We start from the raw sequence: 20,760 nt of genomic DNA, 5'->3' as shown, positions 1-20,760 counted from the left end.
GCTACCCTCTCCCCCGCCTAGCAAGTTCCAAAGGAGCGCCTTCTGCTTCACAAAGCCAAGCCTTTGTAGCAGCTGGTGGCTGTGGCCCACACTGGTTGGGTTAAGTCGGTACAGCTTGCTGGCAAGCAGAACGTTGTATGTTTGCTCTCTCATTTGATAGAAGTTATTTATGGACCAAAGATTGTCAGAAATGCCCACACAGCCGTCACCTACTTTCCTAACTTCACTTTTAGCATAAGCCCTATGTGGAGCATGTACACAACTAATTATCAACTCAAAGCATATATGTTAGTGAAGAGCCTCTTCCTGTCGGAAAAGTGAGGTCAATTGAGTGCACATCAAGATGTGTGTATCCAGCTCTGCTGTCGATAAAGGATTTTTCAGTAGAATTTAGAAACTAGATTCGTTCAACAAATCTGTATTGAGTGCCCAGTGTGCTGTCACTCGGCTTAGTTTGATTAAATGTGTTTTGACTTTACAACCACAAAAGCCATACAAAATACTCAGTCATTGAGCAAATGCTTGAGCACCTGCTCTGTGCCAGACTGGATCCAGGAGATGCAGTCTAAACAAGAAGGCAGGAACTGCTAACAATACCTATGGTGAGAGTTTGTGTTTCATCCTGTAGACAGCCATTTAAGATTTTTAAAGAGGAGAATGAATATCTTCATAAGATTTTGGAAACATGATTTTTTTTTTTAATTCTAAGTGTTTATTTGAGCCAAACAACATATGCAGGGGAGCAAGATCTCAGGTGCTCCTTAGAAAACTAATTCTGAAACATGGTGGATTTCAAACTGCAACAGGGGGGGATACAGGTTAAAAGACTTAAAATAATCCAAATAGGAGATGGAGAGAGTCCAAACTCATTGAGTGGTAGTGAAGACTGAAGAATGGATTTGAAAGAAACTAGCTTGATATAATAAACAAGACTTGATTTCTAAGAGGATGAAGGAAAATAAGGTAAAAGATGACTGAGTTTTCCGGTTAGAGTGATGAGATAGTAATATCAGTAACTATATAAAGAGAAGCTAATTGTGAGGATGAAAAAGGACTAAAAAGGTGTCATTTTAATAGCTATACAGTTAGGAACGTGTTTGGCTGCAAGTGACAAAGATTCCATTTCAATGACTTAAACAAATTCTCGTCTATTTGCTCACATAACCAGTCTGCAGGTAGGCAGTTAGCATTATTCATTCAACTGCGTAAGAACAGCAGAGCCACGATTTCTGTAATTCTCTGGACATTTCCCTCATGGTTGCAGATGGTTACAGCAAGTTGAGGCTTCACACCCTTGTTCCAGACAGGAAGAGGAAGAAAGGAGTGGCTTCAGCCATCTATGTTTTTTTTTTCCCCCCAGGAAAGTAAAAGCTTTCTCAGGACAATACTTCATCCCCCCAAATCTGCAGACTTTCACGTACATCTCATTTTCTAGCACTGCAGTTTGGCCAACTGTGGCTGCAAAAACTTAATTTTTCCAAGCTCTAACAAGGCTGTAAGGGAGCAAAGCATTGAGGATGGAGGTTGGGTCAGACAAGCGACAGTCTAGTTCGGTAATACTTAAAGCATCACTTTTTAACTTTTAAAACACTGAGCGCTGGCAGGCTGGATTGCTGTATCTAGAGTTTCAAAGAAGCCAATCTTTTTGTGTTTTATTTTCATTGGGAAAAGAACAGACTGAACGTTTATCCTCAAATAGTTGTACTTGTTTGCCATTCCTTCCCTCAAGGTGGCCATCCCCTTAAAAAGTCTCAGAGAGCATTAGAACAGTCAGGAAGAAAGGTGCTGCTGCGATCAGAGGAGGCTGAGTACTTGCACCCGCTGAGGTAGAACAACTGACAGTGGGGTACGTGGCATCGTTAGTCTCAACACCTTGATTTCCTCACATGTCTTGTCTCAGTTTGAAAGCTGAACAATCGCAGCTTGTTATGATATCCAGTTGAGGGACATCATAAATCAGCAATTACACTAACCGTTTTGGAATGGACAGCAGCTCCCATGTGATCTATATCCCAAACTAGGCACATGACATTGCTTCAAGCATTCCTTTTTATTTAATAAGGCATTTTCTTTTAATTAAGTGCCAATGGCCGTGAACCAGTATCCTCCTAAGATGGCATTTGAAACTTTGTCATGATTCTAGAAAAGACAGAAAACTGAAATGACTCCTGGAAAAAGAAAGATGCGACTACAAAATTTCTAAAGTTGAGTCTTTGCTTAGCCATTTCTGAATGTTATAAATCATAATCATTTAAGATGTTAAGGTAATCTAAAATGTTCTTAATGTTAATTTTAACATTTTAACCGATTTACAGATCTTGGATTTGGGGGAGGAGTTATCAGGGCCATCTCTGAGGGGACAGTGCATTCCAGAGCTAATGTGCAATATGTCCTCACCATCTTGCTTCCCTGTAATAATACAGAGAAAATCTAGTTAAAATGGACATCATTATTACGGGGTGGTATGAGGGAGTTCTTTGTGGTAATAGAGCAGTTCTGTATCTTGATTGTGGTATAATTGCAAAAGATAAAATTTGAGAGAACTGCGTATAACACCTACCAAAAATATAAATGCATACAAAGGTGATGAAATCTGAGTAAGGTCTGTAGTCTAGTTAATTGCATTGTGCCAGTGTCAATTTCCTAGTTTTAACAATGTTTTATAGTTTTATAAGATGTTACCATTGGGGAAGCTGGGTACCCAAGGAACCCTCTGTACTATTTCTACAACTTCTCCTGAGTCTATAAATATTTAAAGATAAAAACATTTTTAAAACTGTACATCATTTATTCAACAAAGATTTATTTTAATACCCTGGAATACAGAGTTAAAAGACTCGTGGAGGAATGGGAGTATTGGAGGGAAATATCCGGGCAAACCAACAAGTGAGATAAATTCTGTGAAAGCAATATGCACAGGGTATTATGAGGGTATGTAAGAAGAACAAGCATGCCAAGAAAGGCTTCTCCAAAAAAGTGGAGTAGATTGGGTAGAAAAAGGAGGGAACCAGCTGAGGAATATAGCAGGGTTCAAGACAGTGGTTTATTTAATTTTTTTTAAAGATTTTATTGGGGAAAGGGAATAGGACTTTATTGGGGAACAGTATGTACTTCCAGGACTTTTTTCCCCAAGTCAAGTTGTTGTCCTATCAATCTTAGTTGTGGAGGGCGCAGCTCAGCTCCAGGTCCAGTTGTCGTTGCTAGTTGCAGGGGGTGCAGCCCACCATCCCTTGCGAGACTCGAGGAATCGAACTGGCAACCTTGTGGTTGAGAGCCCACTGGCCCATGTGGGAATCGAACTGGCAGCCTTCGGAGTTAGGAGCATGGAGCTCCAACCACCTGAGCCACTGGGCCGGCCCAAGACAGTGGTTTAAATGAACTCTGGTAGGTTTCACTAGTATATGTTTCCCTTCCACACAGTACTTTTTGTCTCATAGCCCTTATGATTATTATAATTAAATGTTGTTATAAGGTAAGCTCCATGAAGGCAAAAACCACTTTTATATCTTGTTGGCTCTCCAGTGCCTTACACAGCTCCTATGTAGGCACAATAAATACTTGTGAATGAGGTCACTAACTATGACCAGAACATGAAGTACATGAGGGGAATGACAGGATATCTGGAGAGGAAGGCCAGAGATGGATACAGATCATGAAGGGGCTTCCATGTTAAGTTTGAACTCGATCCTAAAGGTAGTGGGGAACTATCAGTGGAAGGTGATGGTTTTTGTGTTTTAGAAATATAATATGAAGAGCAGTATAGAGAAAGCAAAATGTAGCGATGTCCCTAAAGGTCAAAATGCAACCTTCAGTAGTTTGTCCCTTAGCAGAGGAAAGCAAACTAGATTGTTAGTAATTGCAGGTCCCACTCTAGGGGTTATATGTCTAACAGTCTCTGAGTGTCCTAGGTGTTTGTTTTGTAATAATAATAATAATACCACCAACAAAATAATAACACTTGGTGAGTACTTATGATGTGCCAGACACTTTATATATATTAACTCATTTAATATTTACAACAACTGTATGAGTTTGCTGCTCTTGTCTCTACAGATGAAGTATCTGAAGCACAGAGAGGTTAAGTAACTCACTCTAGATCACACAGTAATAAACTGGAATATTATTTCAATGGAATAGAATAGTTTTCAGCCTTAAAAAAGAAGAAACATGTTACAATATGGATGAATCATTAATGCTGAGTGAAATAAGCTGGACACAAAAGAACAGATATTATATGATTCCACTTATATGAGTTACATAGACTTGTCAAATTTATAGAGACAAAGAAGTAGAACTGGTGGTAGTCAGGGGCTGGTAGGAGGGGAGAATGGGAAGTGCTTGGGTAATGGATACGGAGTTTCTATTTGGGATGATGAAAAAGTTCTGGCTGTGGATAGTGGTAATGATAGCACCACATTGTGAATGTACTTAATGCCACTGAATTGTGTGCTCAAAATGAGATTTTTATGTTTTGTGTATTTTACAAAAAAAAAAAAAAAAAACAGTTTAAAGGGAAACATTGGAAAGAGGCCTGACTTTGTCACTTAACTAAATCTATAATCTGAGGCAAATTCCCTGATCTACCCAGGTCTCAGTTTCCTCATCTGTAGAATTGGAAAAATAATAACATAATACCTACTTCCTAGGTCTATTGTGAGGTTAAAATGAGATAACTTGGCAAAGCATTACGTTGTCTTAAGCTTCATTCTTCCTAGCTTGGAAGGCAAATAATCTAATTCTAAAAATCATAAAAGTGTAACTTAGTACTTATAGTGGCAGAGAGAAAATGTGCGTTTTTAATAGTTGGCTGGATCATAAGGCAGGTTATGTTTAGTTTTGTAAGAAATCACCACACTGTACTCCAAAGCAGCTGCGCCATTTTGCATTCCCACCAGCAGTGAATGAGAGTTGCTGTTGTTCCCCATCTTCCCTAGCCGTTAGTGGTATCAGGGGTCAGGGTTTGGGCCATTCCAGTAGATGTATAGAGGTATCTCGTTTTAATTTGCATTTCCCTAATGACATAAGATGTGGAGCATCTTTTCATGTGTTTGCCACCTGTGTATCATCTTTGGTGATGTCTCTGCTAAGGTTTGGGGCCCCTTCTTTAATTGGGGTATGTGTTTTCTTAGTGTTGAGTTTTAAGAGTTCTTTGTATATTTTGGATGACAGGTTTTTTCCAGATATGTCTGTTGCAAATATTTTCTCCCAGTCTGTGGATGCTTTTTTCATTCGATAGTGTCTTTCATAGAGTTTTTAATTTCAATGAAGTCCAGCTTATCGGTTCTTTTTTACATGAATTGTGCCATTGGTGTTCTATCTACAAAGTCATCACCATACCCAAGATCGTCTTGGTTTTCTCTTGTGTTATTGTCTAGGCTTTTTATAGTTTTCTGTTTTACACATAGGTCTCTGATCCATTTTCAGTTAAATTTTGTGAAGGGTATAGGTCTGTGTCTAGATTCATTTTCTTTGCATGTGGATGTCCAGTTGTTCCAGGACCATTTGTTGAAAAGACTATCTTTGCTTCATTGTATTGCCTTTGTTCGTTTGTCAAAGACTATATTTATGTGGGTCTATTTGTGAGCTCTTTATTCTGTTCCATTGATCTTTTTGTCCATTCTTTTGCCAATACCACATTGTCCTGATTACTGTAGCTTTCTTTATAGTAAATCTTGAAGTCGGGTAGTGTCAGTCCTCTTAACTAATTTTAGATAATCCTTCTCTTATGCAAACTGCTCTAGAGAACAGGAAAAGATGGCACGTTATCTGATTATATGAGGCTAGAATGTCTGGAAACCGAGAAAAGACAATGTGAAAATTGAAAATTCTTAGATTCCAAAATTCTAAATAAAGTACCAGCAAATGGAATCCTGCAATGTATATTGAAATATATCAAAACCACATTGAGTGTATCAAAAGGATGCAAGGATTGTTTAATGGGAGAAAAATCTGTTAAGAAATCTGCCTTACTAGTAAGGTGAAGATGGGGGGGGAAATGTAATTCTTTTAATAGATGCAGAAAAACCATTTACTGAAACTCAACAGTCATTAAAAATTTTAAAACTTTTCTGTCAATTTGGAATAAAAAAGATCCTACTAAGTTGATAAAGTTTATCTAGAAAATAACCTACAACAATTATAACGAATCATTAGGAATTAAATACAAAGCACTGGTATCTGCTATCAATTTTTTTAGTTGAATGTTGTCCTGAAGGTCTTAGAAGGTTAAAATAAATAAGAGACATGAGAAGACAGTCATTGAAAAAGAAGAAATAAAACTGTCATTATTTGTAGATAACTTGAGTGTCCACGTAGAAAATCTAGTCAAATCTACCAAAACCTGAAATTAATGAGAGTTCAGCAAGGTTGCTGGAATATAAAATCAATATATAAATGTCAATATACACACCACCAACACAGAAAATGTAATTTAAATAAATCATTTTCAATAGGAAGAAAAACTATAACTCTAAAAGACATTTATAAAGGAAATTATAAATTAGAACCTTGTATTTAATTCAGATTTATGCATGGGGACAGAAGTGATTCTAATTCCTTCATTTGACTCCTGTGTAATATCCCATAATCTATCTATAATTTATTTATCCATTCTCTTATTTCACGAACACTTAGGTGGTTTTCAATTTTTTAATATTACAAGCAATGCTATTGCAACAAACATTTTAAATAAATGTCTCCTTGTGCATATATGCAAGATTTATTTCTAGCAGTTTTCTGGAAGTAGAATTGCTGGTTCATGGAGTATGGCTCATTTTTCACTTTTTTTTTTTTTTCAACTTTTTAAGATACTCTCAACTTGCCCTCCAAAGTGATTTTACCAATTTACACTCTCACCAGCAGGGTATACATGTTCTTGTCACACCACTTCCTCCTAAACCCTTAGTGTTGTCAGAGTTTTTAGGGTTTTTCCCCCATCTGATAGTTGTAAATGGCGTCTCATTGCAAATTCCACAAAATGGAGGCTCCCTAGGAATTATAATTTTGTTTTCTTCCCTGCTGTTTCCTTAGGGCTAGAATTGTGCTGGTCACATTGCAGGGACTCCAATATTTGTGGAGGGAATAAGTAAATGAAGGGTCACTAGTAAGCCTCAGCGTCCTTGATGCAGGAATTACTGACCAATGTGTTAAAGATGAAGCTCAGGGTGTGGAAACATAGACCATCACTACACTTGTGTTTAAAATTTCAATCTGAAATTAGTGTGTCAACTGAGAGGAAAGCAGAAATCATTCTGCTTTAATGAGAGACAGACTGTCACATTGTCAAAGTGAGGGCAACACTGACCACCCAAGCACTAGAAAAGGCACTGGGCCTGAGACTCCAAAGACCTCAGCCCACACCCCTTCCATCCAGTAGGATTGCAACGTCACATCTATGAGCAGATTAATCAACCTCCCTGAATCTCAGGTGTCCCCATCGTAAAATAGACATGATGATAATACCCATTTGGAATCCTGAGCAGAGAACACACAGTTCACGAACTGGACTTAACAGCACAATAGCGACTGCCATCTATCCTCTGACCCCCCACCTCACACAAAATGCCTCAACACGAAAACCTTACAGAAGAAGTCTAGTAGGAATCTACGGACCAGGAAGGACCACTGTATGTTTCATCCTTGACATCTTCCAGCACTGCCTCAAACCCAAAACCCAGTTAGCAGGCATTTCTGGGACTTTCTTAGTCCAGTCCTGCTCCCTGGTGATCTAGCTACCAGCCCTCTCAATAATTATGCCACCTGGAAGCCCTGTTTGGCTACAAACAAGCCACCATATCCCTCAACCTCTTTACTGAATCGTCCCTGCACCGTGTTCCCTTCCAAGGACTCTCCAGTCCTGAGCTGCTCCCATAGGGAGGTTCTTCAATCTCCCACTCTCCATGCACTGCAAGGCTGAGACATGGCCCCCAGCTTGTGGCAGATCCAAGTTTTATGGGGACTAATATAAAATTCGGGGACTCTTGAAGAAAAACATTATAAAATTATGAATACAAACATCTTGGGATGTTTCTCTCTCACCTTCCTGGTCTCTCTGCCACATTCATTGAGGACATGGGAACCTGTAATGACTACAATATGAAGGAGGGGGTGATTCATCCCAAACCCCAGCTTCACCGATCTTTTCCTTCCTCAGTGCCAATGACCTTCACCTCCATAGCACTTCTGCAAACCACTAGCTTGGCCACCTGGTGGACCTTGTTATAACTTGCAACTGCTCCGACTATGAAAACCTAAACTTCAGATGTCCATTCTCTGACCACAACCCTCTTCCTCTAGCTCTTTAACTCTCATGTGGAAGCCCTCCATTAATTTTTCTCCATTTGATCATCTGCTCTCTGACATTATTTACTTTCTCTTTCTGACTATTCTAGGCCACGAGAAGGGTAAGGCAAGGCATCTGGGGGGCAAAATTTAAGGAGGCACTCGTGCGCAGGGTCATAACAAGTGCAGGATATACAATACGTGCCATGATGTATTACTTTTATTTTCTCACCATCACACTGAACTTTCTTGAACCCTTGACTTTTCTTTCCATAAGCCCTGCAAAACCACAGTCCTTGATCCATCCAACCATTCAGTGTCTCTCCCAAGTGACTGAACATGGCTGAGCAAGTGACCCACCAATGCAGATGCGGGCCAATACAAATTACTGATCCCCAACCCAATTCAACCCTCAGATCTACCAGCAACGCTTTTGCACGTACGTTGGTTACTGCGTCCTCCATTCCCAGCAGCAGTATGGCAGACATTGTTAGTTGTCTGCTCAATTAATACCCATTCTCTTCCTGAGTCACGGCATCCCAGTTTATTCCAAGTGGCAATGTGCCCAGCTAACAAACCATTTTTCAGCCATGAGAAGCCAATGTGCTGAAACCTGAAGTTTCGTGGGTCTTTGAGAAATTCCTGAAGAGCAAAACTGATGACAGAAGAAGCTGCTGTGTGCCCTTTGTGCTCTTTTTTTACTCTTTCCCTTCTCATCCTCTTGGTTTCTACTTGGAAAAGGCATCTTGAAACATGAGGCAATTTGAAGATAAAGGCCAGGGCTAAGGATGGTAGAGTGGAAAGAGAGGAGATTGGATTCTTCATGACAGCAAGAGCTACCAGCCCAGCCCTGGGTGGCTCACTTCCAGACTTCTTTATGTGAAAGAAAAACTTTAATCAAGTTTCAGCCACTGCTATTGCTGGTCAAGCACAGTTTCTACCCAGTAATGCTGTTGGTCATCCCAAATTCTCAGTGTTACCTACAAGTGTTATTCCTGCCTTTATTCATTGGGGGGAAATCGCTCATTAGATGCTAATGCGCTTAAATTCCTGCCTTTAAGCCTTCATTTCCCTCCAATCTCAAAGACTTTTTTCTGTGCAAAACATTGCAACCAGGTGTAGCTACTCTCCCTCTGCCTCCTCACAACATCCTGACATCCCTTCTCTCTCCACTTTCTGCAACATCTCCCTATGTCTCCATTTAGGAGATTAAAATACAAAAATCGGTCTTAAAAAAAAGTGCAAATAAAGCGCAGTCTGTATTTGCCAGCTTCACTTTCACTGTCCATCTATCACCCCACAGACGACTGACTGTGGCTTTCTGTCCCACCACTTTCCCCAACCAGTGGCGTCCTAATTGCCAAAGCCTCTTCTTCCCCGATTTTACCCCGAGCAGCATGAAGCCTGCTTGAGCACCTCCTGTGTGAATCTTTCTCCCCTCCGTCTGTACTCTCTGCCCAAGTTGGCCTCCTCCTCCGTCTCTTCTCCTCGCTCAGCTCCTCTTGCTTAAGAGTCAGTGGCTTTAGGCCCAAGGACGGAAGGAGACCAGGAGCTCAGAGAAGCAGAGATAAGCTGCCCTCACTCTGGCTAAGTGGAGGGGACAGTCGGCACAGCGAGGGGAACGGGGGACTGTCCAGTCCTCTGGAAGAGCCAACACCAGGGCGTCTACGCGCACGAAGGAGTTCCAGAAGGGAGGATTAAGGCTGCACCCCCTGACCGGACGCAGAGCACTGCTCCCCGCCTCCGGGTGGAAGCCCACGAGGGCTTCTTCCGGGGCTTCCTGGCGGGGCCGCGGGCCAGGGCCGCACACAGGACGCACGCGCGGGCGAAGCGTGCGGGGCGGTGCCTGCTCAACGCGCAGCACGTGCCGCCCTGTGGCGCGTATAAAGGCGGGCGCAGCGCCACAGCCGCCATGGCCGCTCCGGGTTGCCGAGGTGAGCCTAGCAGCAGGCCGGTGGGCCACCGCAGAGGGGCCCAGTCGTAGACTTCAAACTACTTCAGACTAGGTCGGTGTGACAAATTTGAAGCAGGGGTGGTGCGGGTTGGCCGGTGGGCTGGAACTCACTGGTTTGAGGGTATTTGCGGGGTGGGGGGTAGGGGCAGGTGAGGCAGGTGAGGCTTGGGTAAGGTGACCCTGAGCCCGGGGGCCTCCTGGACTGACGAGAGCCCGGGCCTGGGGAAGGTGCTGGCCCCACACGCTGGAGGGCACAGGACAAGGACACGGTAGGCCCGGCCTGAGCCACCGCCCTCGGGTGCAGCACCTGGTGTGTGAGGCCTGGCACTGAATTGCGCCTGCGCCTCCAAAGCCTCACTCTTGCCTGGGGGCGGCTGCGCAGGAAGCCTAGACTCGCTTGTCACAAGGTGACGCGGCCTTTGGGCACCACTGCCCGGGTCCTGAATGCGATGCTGCCCTTTGTGTCACTAATGCCAGGTGAGGCCCTGATGCCAGGTGAGCAGGAGGACAAGGTAAGGAACCTGACACCCAGGCCTGGAGCTGTGAAGCGGCTCTGAGGTGACGTCTCCACGCTCACATTTTTGGCCGAGTGTGACGGTCGTTTCCTGAACGTCAACATCCGTTTTTCAGCCTGGACGATGACCTCTTCAGAAAACAATCTTGACAGCAATAACGGCCGACCCTTTGTGGTGCACACCGTGGCCCAGCAGCCTTACCCAAGCTTCTGGTACCAGAATCCTGCCTATAATCCGTTCTGCGTTCCCGGGGCAGGTAAGGACTCTGCAAAGAGGTTCAGTGGGATTATGGACCCTCCCTGAAACCTGTGCTTGAGGGTTTTCTGATGCTTCGCCATGACCTCCCCTTCCTCACCCTGTCCTGACACAAAGGGCATTGTGGCAGCTCAGGGGGCAGTGGGGCCAGTTCACAGTACTAGGAAAAACTGGAATCGAGCTCTATGCCGGGTACTCTGCTAAATACTAGGAATGAGTCTCTCGGTCCACCTCTCAGCCCCGCGAGCTGTCCTTGTTTGACAAATAAGGGAACTGAGGCTGAGAGAGTCAGTGACTTGTTCAGGGTCCCAGTAGTCAAACCAGAACCTCCTTACGTTCTGAGACCAGTGTGGTTGGCAGAGGTACGTCAGAGCTCCTTGTCCAAATATCACAGGAGTATCGGTTGTTGCCCACACCGTGAAGAATCAAAGGTCAGCAAGTTGATTAGTATGTAAGCAGGGCTTATTAGTGATATGTCCTCAGGGAAGGGAATGGGAGAGAGGCATAGGCTCCCAGTATTAGTGATAGGTTCTCAGGGAAGAGAACAGGCCTAGCCGAGGCTGGCAAGAGGGCCCTGTCCCAAGGACTTAGCGTTTGCTGGGTGGGGTGATCCCAGGGAAGAGATTTCTCTTCCATAGTTTCATCTAGAGTTCAAAGCTGATGTTCCATGTCTGCCTTTGTCACATGCTCTCCCTGTTCTAATTACCAAGCCAGGAAGGTGCCCTAGTCTCCTTGGTCAGTCTAGATTGTGTGCCCCATGTTGAAGGTGGTGTGAGCCTGTCGTATAAGGCTCTCTCCTTTTTCAAAGAAAAAGTTCCTTTTTCCAAGAAGCTTGAGAGCCTGTTACCAAAACAAGGTAGAATGGATGCTGGGTACAGAAAAGATGTCGAGTATAGATTCACTGAAGACCATTTATATCATTTTTGGATATAGAGTTAACTAGGAAGTAAGAGGCATATATAAGTTGTTAAATAGCTTACTGAAATTGTGAATTAAACATGACAGTGTCGTGGCCAACGTGTAGAGAGGTTCCTTGGGGTGAATACAACCTGAGTGCACTTGAGCAAGTGGACTCAAAGCATCCTGGTTGTATTAACCTACAGGGCAGATTCTCATGGCTTATTTTGTGCCTGGTCATTTTGATTAGGAATTATTCAGAATAAGAGGTATAACTAGCTTCTGAATAACAACATTTTTGCAGTTGAAACTTGCTTAAATTATTTTTTATTTAAAGTAACCAAATTCACGAGGCTAAAAATTAAAATAGTGTACCAACGTGGAATGAAGTCTTTCCCTTACACTCCCTTTTCCTAGTCTCCCAGTCCATTCCCCTGAGGCAAAAACTATTGTCAGTTAATTTGGGTATTTTTCCAGATATATTCTATGCATATTCAGTGACCTCTACTTAAAGTCTTTAATCCATTTTGTTCTTGTATATGATGTAAGAATGTGGTCCAGTTTCATTTTTTTTTCATATATCTGCCCAGTTTTCCCAACACCATTTATTGAACAGACTGTCTTTACCCCCATTGTATATTCTTGCCTCCTTTGTCATAGATTAAGTTAGGTGTGGGTTTATTTCTGGGTTCTCTTATTCTGTTTCATAGATCTATGTGTCTGTTTTTATGCCAGTACCATGCTATTTTGATAACTATAGCCTTATAGTATAATTTGATACCAGGTAGCATGATACCTCCAACTCTGTTCTTTCTCAAGATTGCTATGCCTATTTTGGGGTCTTTTTTGGTTTAAATTTTTTAAGATTTTTTTTTTTAAGGAGGGCGCAGCTCACAGTGGGTCATGCGGGGATAGAACTGGCAACCTTCGTGTTATTAGCTTCACGCTCTAACCAACTGAGCTAACTGGCCACTCCCTGGTTCCATATAAATTTTAGGATTATTTATTCTAGTTCTGTGGAATATCTTTAGTTTTGTAAGTAACTGCCAAACTGTTGTCCAGAGCAGCTGTATCATTTTGCCTTCCCACCAGCAATGACTAAGCGTTCTCATTGGTCCATATCCTTACCAGTATTTGGTGTTGTCAGTGTTCAGGATTTTAAGTGTTCTAATACATGTGTGGTAGTAGCTCATTGCTTTAATTTGCATTTCCCTGATGATATATGATGTGGAGCATCTTCTCACATGCGTATTTGCCATCCATATATCCTCTTTGATGAGGTGTGTTAAGGTCTGGCCTTTTTTTTAAATTGGGCTGTTCTCTTAATATTTTAGGAGTCTTTTGTATATTTTGGATAATAGTCCCTTATCAGATACGTCTTTTGCAAATATTTTCTCCCATTCTGGTTTGTCTTTTCATTCTCGTGACACTGTCTTTTGCAGAGTTTTAAATTTTGATGGGGTCCAGCTTATTAGTTTTAAGTGGATGTGCCAAAGGTGTTGCATCTAAAAAGTCACCACCATACCCAGCATCATCTAATTTTTCTCCTGTGTCATCTTCTAGGCATCTGAATAGTTTTGCATTTCACACTTAGGTCTATGATTTATTTGAGTTAATTTTTGTGAAGGGTGTGAAGTCTATGTCTAGATCCACTTTTTTACATATGGATGTCAACTTTTTCCAGGACCATTTGTTCAAAAGGTTGTCTCTGCTCCATTGTAATATTGCCTTTGCTAGTTTTTCAAAGTATTTTGGAACTTTCCAGCTATCTTGTTTTCTACATTAGTTCCGTTGTAGTCTAAGAGCAGACATTATATATAACGAATATATTTTTTAATTTGTAAAAGTGTGTTTTATGGCCCACAACGTTGTCTGTCTGGGTGAATGTTCTTGTGAGTGTGAAAAGGTGTATTTTTCCGTCGAAGTCTATAGATGTCAATTATATTTAATAGGTTGATGGTCCTGTTGAATTCACCTGTTTTCGTATAATTTTTTTTTTTTACCCCCTACATCGGTCCATTTGCAATAACAAGGATGCTAAAGTCTCCAACTATAATAGTGAGTTAATCTATTTCTCCCTGCAGTTCTGTCACTTTTGGCCTCACGTAGTTTGACCCTCTGTTAAGGGCATACACATTAGGGTTTATGACTCAGTGAAGAATGACCCTGTAGGTGAGGCTGTTCTTTATCTCCATCACTTATACAACTCACACGTGATTACTGTCAGCATGGTACATCTTTCTCCATTCACTTTTATTAGCTGTCTTTAAAGTGAGTTTTTTGGAGACAATGTGATTTTTGTCTTAGTAGGTCTTGTAATGCTTTCTTTATTGCCAGGCATTATGTGCTGGATAAAAGGAACTGCTTTAAATAGACCTTTAGTAATGTGGTAAGTTATTGGGGGATCCTAGTTTTATGGTTGTGAAAGGACTATGATATTAGGTGTGTCTTTTAGTCAGATTGTGTCTTTGGACTGAACTATACATATGCTTTACTTTCCCATTGAGATGGGAGAGGTGTGGTCTGGAGATAGGTATTTCCCTTCCTACAGGTCAGTTTGGCCCTGGTGAACTAGTAGCTTCTCCTGCAGTCTCCTGCAGTCTGGTGTTTGTCACAGTGGTTCCTTTTCCCCTTCTCCCTGTTGGAGGCACAAGGGACTTGTCTCGTAGATGTACCTTGAGAAACTGAGCTACTGCAGGTAAAACTTAAAAAAGAGTGCCACTATCCCCAAAGTTTTTAACTCTCAGATTTGTTTACCCTGAATGTACAATTTGTCAGTAACAGTTCAGGTTTCCCTACTCCACTCGTACCCAGGGAGTTGTTATGTCTTGGGTTTGTGCCCCTGTAAGTTGTGATAGTTGTACTGGGTGTCACAGTTTGCCCTGTAACCTCACTACTATGAAGGATCTAAGAAAAGTTCATTTTTCACATCAGCTTTTTACTTTGTTAGGACCGAATGGCTTTGAAGCTTCTTACGTATCCAGAATTGGGAAGTCTACCACAATATGCAGTGCTGTACACTTGAAATTTGGGCTGAATTCATATTCCTGTAAATGGGTGGGTTTTAAATATTAAATTCTCTTCGCCTCAGTTTCCTCTTTTGTATAAGATCAGTTAGGCTTTTTCCCACTGGCTAACAGCTCCCCATTTCCTCCACCACTCAGACCCTGGCAACCACCGTTGTGTTCTTTTACTATGAGTGCATCTTTTCTAGATTTTACTTATAAATGAGATCATGCAACAATTTTTTTCTCTGTCCACCTGATTTCTCTTAGCAAAATGCCCTTAAGGTCCATCTGTTGTCACAAACGGCAGGATTTCCTTTTATAAAAAAATGAATTAGGTTTTGGTAGCAGTTGGAAGGGAGTGGGGAAGGAGGATGTCCCAGAAAAGGGAAGAGGAGTTGCTGTAGTGGAGGAACCCACATATAGCTAGAGGCTGTGGTGTTAGTGGGAGAGAATGAGACGATACAGTGAGAAACCAGATAATGAGGGCCTTTATGCCATCTTAAGGAATGGGGTCATTGTTCCCCATTTCCTGACAGGCTGTGATAAGCCATTCACATACTGTAACTGGAATAAGTGAATCAAAGTGGGTCAGAAAGATCATTCTGGAAGAGTATGGATTACAGACCTGTGATATGTTGGGGAGATGGGTCAAGAACGTTAATAGTAATCAGGTAAAAACTTGGAGAGGACTTTGTACTAGTAACAGAAGAGGGAAGGCATTAAAAAGAATAGACTGATAGCTTTGGGTGGTTAGTGAGGGAGAAAAAAAATAACTTTAATTACACCTATGTTTATGCTATGGGTGACTGGATAGTGGTCCCATGGTGGTTTCTTGTGACGGGGACCTGCTATTACGCTATTTTGTTGTACTTAAAGACAATGTTAAACTCCAAGCTGAGATTTTACTCCTTTCTTTCAATAAGGGAAAAAAAAAAACCCAATGCTTGTATAACTATGTTATGCCAGGTACGAGAGTCACTTTGGTACATTTCTCAACAGTGAAATTGAGTTTGTAAGGTCAGCCTCATCATACTGAGTAAATTCCTCAGGAACACTGATTTGAACTAATACTTCCTTTCTAGTTTTATCTTAACTTTATTTGCCATTTGTCTTGCAAAATCTTTCCCAAGGATGTATGAGGTGTGATTAAAAAAATACTGTGAATGTTTACATTAAAAAAAAAATTATTGCTGTAAAAAACACATTGCCGTTAATCCCCGTCAGAATACTCCCCCATTTATCCCATCATTCTTGCCACTTTCTGAAGCAGTTCTGGAAGTCCTCTTTTGTGAGTGTCTTTAGTTGTGCTGTTGTGGCTGCCTCAATGTCCTGATATGATTCAAAACATTTTTGTTTCATGGTCATTTTGACTTTGGGGAAGAGCCAGAAGTCACATGGTCCCAGGACCGGTGAATGAGGTGGATGAGGACACACCGTAATGTTTTTATTTGAGAGAAGTTGCCATGTACCAGAAGAGATGTGTGACATGGAGCATTGTCATGATGAAGTAAAAACCCTCACGAAAGAGGACTTCCAGAACTGCTTCAGAAAGTGGCAGAAATGATAGGATAAGTATGTTCAAAGCGAGGGGGAGTATTTGGAGAGGGGTTAATAGCAATGTGTCTTTTACTGTAATAAGTTTTTTTTAATTTAAACATTCACTATATTTTGTGATCATATGTCATATTTATGTGAAGAAAATGTCTGGTGACACCATTGCAGTGATTACCCTGAAGAGTGGAAATGGGGGGGAAATGTGTGTGTGTGTGTGTGTGTGTGAATGAAGGATGCTGAATAAGTAGTTTTACAAAGGCTTTGAAATCCGAAGAACTTTTGTTCCCCTTCACTTTGTAAAGGCCTGATGTGAATTATTTTTTCTGAAGCCATGAAAACCCTGAGTTATGCTTAGTGTGTGCTTGGTCTCTCTCTCTTTTTTTTTTGCTTGGTCTCTTTTAAAGTCATTAAGAGTGACACTCATAATGTGCTGGCTGACTGTGGCCTGGGAACTGATCATTCGGAACGGATGCCTATTCTAGTGCCAAGGTTCTGGGGGTCCCGCAGTTTCAGTCATTGCCCCTTGATTTGTGGAGTCCCGGGATATCCAGAGAGCAGCTGGGCGTGTTAGTTACCACCTCCATGGTGTGCCATACAGGTGTGTGCTGGCTGAATGTTGTGACTGGTTGCAGGAGACAAAATGACCACCATATTTTCTTCCTAGGGTCCAGAAATGGAAGCCTGTATTTCCCATGTTCAGTGGTGCCCAGTGAGTATCCCGGCTTCCTCGTACCTCAATCCCCGTTGCCCACTACACTTAACCGCAGACCGGGATTCCCTATGTGTTATCATCCAGCACAGTTCTGGCACTACAGTGGCTATGCAAGAAAAATGAAAACACAAGAGACTCAAACTGAACTTCAGCAGGAGAATATGAGCAAAAAACAAGATTTACACTCTAAAGGCAACAGCCGTGACATAGGCAGGGTGACCAGTTTCTCTACTAACAGTGACATAGAAAGTGACAACATTCCCGAAGAAACAGATGGGGCTTGGTCTTCGGTTGCTCAGAAGAGGGAACTACATGCTAAGAGCTCTCCTAATGAAACACTGTGTGGTGACACACCTCAAGGAAGCTATGCATCTGAGAACAAGAAAATGATGGAAGAGGGCAAAGGATCTCTTGTAATACAGTTCTGGAAGACTTTCCAAGAAACCGTGCATTTGTATGACCTGGTTTATGGTAGATCCATGCCAGAGAATGTGCAGCACAATAGGATTTCACGGAGTTCATGTGAAAGTCTGGGTGTGCCCAGTAATCCTCAGGAGGGTGAAGACCCCATTTTGTATAAAGGTGAACAAATCGCTGTCGGGTCAGAGCAGTGTCAGGTTGTAAGACATGATGAGATGTTAAAGTCAGGGTTAACCATGGAGACGGATAAAGAAAAGAAGGGACATGTAGCTGTTCCCCAAATCCTGCCACCTCCAGATGAAGTGAAAGACGGAGTTGAGATCCATAATACTCTGAACTCAGACTTGTATCCATCTTCTGGAGATGTCACCACATGTCACGAAAGGCCACTGTGCATCAGCATGGAAGCAGTCAAGGACCTGAGCCTACAATCTAGATCCCAGAAGACCCTTGTTGGGGAAAGAAAGCCAGACAACAGTAGGGGGAGCCATGGCTTCCCTGAGAAAGTAGATGAAGAGGAAGTGGGAGAGCAGAACAGTTACTCCCAGGGGGCCGTTCCCTCAGCTGCCTGGTTGGCCCAGTTTGAGAAAGTTGATGAAGCCATCCAGTGTGATAGTTGCTGGTGGCAGGATGCAGAACTGGAGAGGTGCCTTGAATCATCAACAGAAGGGAGTGGAAAGGGAACAGGGAGAGATTCAAGGCCTTGAGCTTTATCCTGAAGATGAAAACTTAAAGATATTGGTAATGATTCTGTGTATAAGGTATCTTGAGTCTCTTATACAACCAATTTAAGGAGATGTATTATTCCATCACTATTTCATAGGAAACTATTTTCTGAGTTCCAGTTACAAAGAATAGCTAAATATTACAATGTCATGTTTGGTTTAGAACATTGATTTTTCTCTTGATTTGAACTAATACAGCTATTATACAAAAACCAAGTTAAGAAAATGTGACATTGTAAAGCCTTTGGAAACTGTAAAACAGTAAATAAGTTGAAATTGCATATGCATGTGATTCTTATGATTTTTCTTCCCTTCCCAAAATGGCCACATCACTGATAACACCAATAGAATTGGGTCATTTGAGTATGCTTCTGTCATGTATCCTGTTTTATAATCTCAGGGACCTTTAGATAAAGTGAAATGGATGTGGAATTGAGGACAGAATAAATGTAGAATTCTCCATAAACAGGACCTTCCCTCGGGGTAACACTGTGCCTTGCTCATTTCTATAGAAAGACCAGGCACATCATAGGTCCCTGATAATAAAACTGATGTGTCCAAGGGTGGGTTCTAGTACCACATGTCCTTTACTTCCAACCAGTGTACACTTGTAGAAACAAAGGAAGCTTTAGGCAAACAAAGGTACTTTATTCTCATAACCTTGGACCTAGATGGTCAGTTTGTGGAACCAGTCGTCTCCCAATAAATACACAAGTTAAGGCTGACTAAGTGCCAAAAATGTTTATATATGGTTGAAGGCTCTCCCAGGGTTATTTGAAAGAAAAGGGCAGATGTGGGAGAGCTTGAGGCTGCCTTCCAGAAAGCTCTCTGGGTGATAGTGTGGACAGTATGGGCATACATGTGGATGGGTCCTCCAGTGTTGCCTCTTACCCTGTGATGAAAATGTCATATTTTTAACTCCTATAGTAACCAAGTACCTCTCAAAATGGTGGAAATAGCTTAACAAAGTGATGGCAATGCATTCTTTCAGATAAGATTCAAAAAGGCAGCAAGACACTGTTTCCAAGATTGGTCTGAATGAGTGTCTGCGACTGCTTTCCTAACCCCTACTTCAAGATTTGATTTAGATACTTTAGGAAAACATGTCTCACCCCTATCCCCACCCAAGGGTGGATTATGTGACTCTCCTATGTGTTCCAGTGTCACCTACATTTTCACTTTCAAAGCCCATTACAGGACATAACACGAGACCTGTAACATTCTCTCCCTCCTCAAGGAGGCCATATATTCTTAGAGCAGTATCCACCGCATATCTCCATGGGATGGTTAGTGTAGAGCTTCACACATTATAAATGCACTCAAGCGTTTGTGAATGAATGGCTTAGTGTCAGTTTAGATGAACAGATTTTGCCCTGTGGTCACTGTCCCCACCATCCCAAGCCCAGCAGAACACAACTGAGTTGGAAAGGCTGAGCAAGAAATGCATTGGCTGGAGTCACTGAAGAATAGGGAAGACTTGAGTCCCGGTGACCCAGCTTCCTTGCCTTCATGCAAACCAGGAAGGCATTCCACTGCTCTAACTCGACTCACCACCAGAAATTCCAATAGTCTGATTCATTCACCTATAAATTCCCATGAGAAAAATGAAAGGGAGTGGCTTTTCGTGTTAGTGTGTTAATATGAATGAGTTGAATCTGATTGCCTTTTTGACACTTGTGAAATAGGAGTTGGAAGTGTTGTGGGTGAACTAACTCAAGGCACTTAAAGGATCGTAACTAGGGCTCCCTCGTAGTAGGGAGATGTGGGACCCTAGAAGGTGGGGAAGATGCTAATGCCAGTATATGGATGAGAAAGCACAAAAAGCAGGGTAGTACCAATAAACACTTGCCTGACTTTCCAGAGTATTCCCTGTATCCTGGAGGATACATGAAAAGCCAAGTGTAAGTTTGGAAAATGGAGTCCAAAATGAAAGGTGACTCCTGACAACACCTACCCTTTAATTTTCCCAAGTGGCTATTGCACCCCAGTGGCAGGTTGAGTACCCTGGGACCAGACTCTGAGATGGAGATTTGTATGCAGGAAATTTAATGGGGAGGGCTTTGGGGAATAACATCTCTGAGGGGGCAAAGAAAGCAAGATTAAGCAGAGGGAGAAGTGGATTTAACGCAGTCGCAGAGGCCTTAGCCAATCTGGTGAGAGCTGAGCTGCATGACCCTGCAGTTGTCCCAGTTGGGGCAAGACGCCACACCTCATATCCCCTGGCATTGACCAGTCACTGTGATGCAGAATACTTCTATAAAGGAGGCATGGCCTTGGGTAGGGTGGCTCTCTTCAAGAACAATCACTGGGAAGGTAAAGTCAGTTGCAATCTGTCAGCTGCCGGTGGTCCCAGCAGCTGGGAGAGTAAATGCTTTAGTCCTGAAGTCAGGTGTGGGGGTTACGGGGCAGATACGAGTGGTATAACACAGCATCCACTACA

The 20,760-nt window shown here is 42.2% G+C and overlaps 1 protein-coding gene across 5 annotated transcripts; it reads left to right on the top strand.

Moving 5' to 3' along the window:
• The first annotated feature begins 466 nt into the window (after nt 1-466).
• LOC117012271 (uncharacterized) lies at nt 467-18,546 on the top strand. 5 transcript variants are annotated; one of them, XM_033088330.1, is made up of 3 exons: nt 467-602; nt 10,865-11,005; nt 17,128-18,546. In XM_033088330.1, the coding sequence occupies exons 2-3, from the start codon at nt 10,873-10,875 to the stop codon at nt 18,300-18,302; spliced, it is 1,308 nt and encodes a 435-aa protein (XP_032944221.1). In that variant the 5' UTR covers nt 467-602; nt 10,865-10,872; the 3' UTR covers nt 18,303-18,546. The 5 variants fall into 5 exon arrangements, with proteins under 5 accessions (XP_032944221.1, XP_032944224.1, XP_032944220.1 ...); XM_033088329.1 differs by lacking the exon at nt 467-602 and adding an exon at nt 10,385-10,746; XM_033088332.1 differs by lacking the exon at nt 467-602 and having other exon boundaries at nt 10,844-11,005; nt 17,128-17,172; nt 17,265-18,546.
• The last annotated feature ends 2,214 nt before the right edge of the window (nt 18,547-20,760 follow it).

The sequence above is a fragment of the Rhinolophus ferrumequinum genome, chromosome 20, assembly GCF_004115265.2.
Source record: "Rhinolophus ferrumequinum isolate MPI-CBG mRhiFer1 chromosome 20, mRhiFer1_v1.p, whole genome shotgun sequence".
NCBI classification, from domain to species: Eukaryota; Metazoa; Chordata; class Mammalia; order Chiroptera; family Rhinolophidae; genus Rhinolophus; species Rhinolophus ferrumequinum.
The sequence above is the reverse complement of the archived record's forward strand: the minus strand, read 5'-3'. Positions and strand labels throughout refer to the sequence as shown.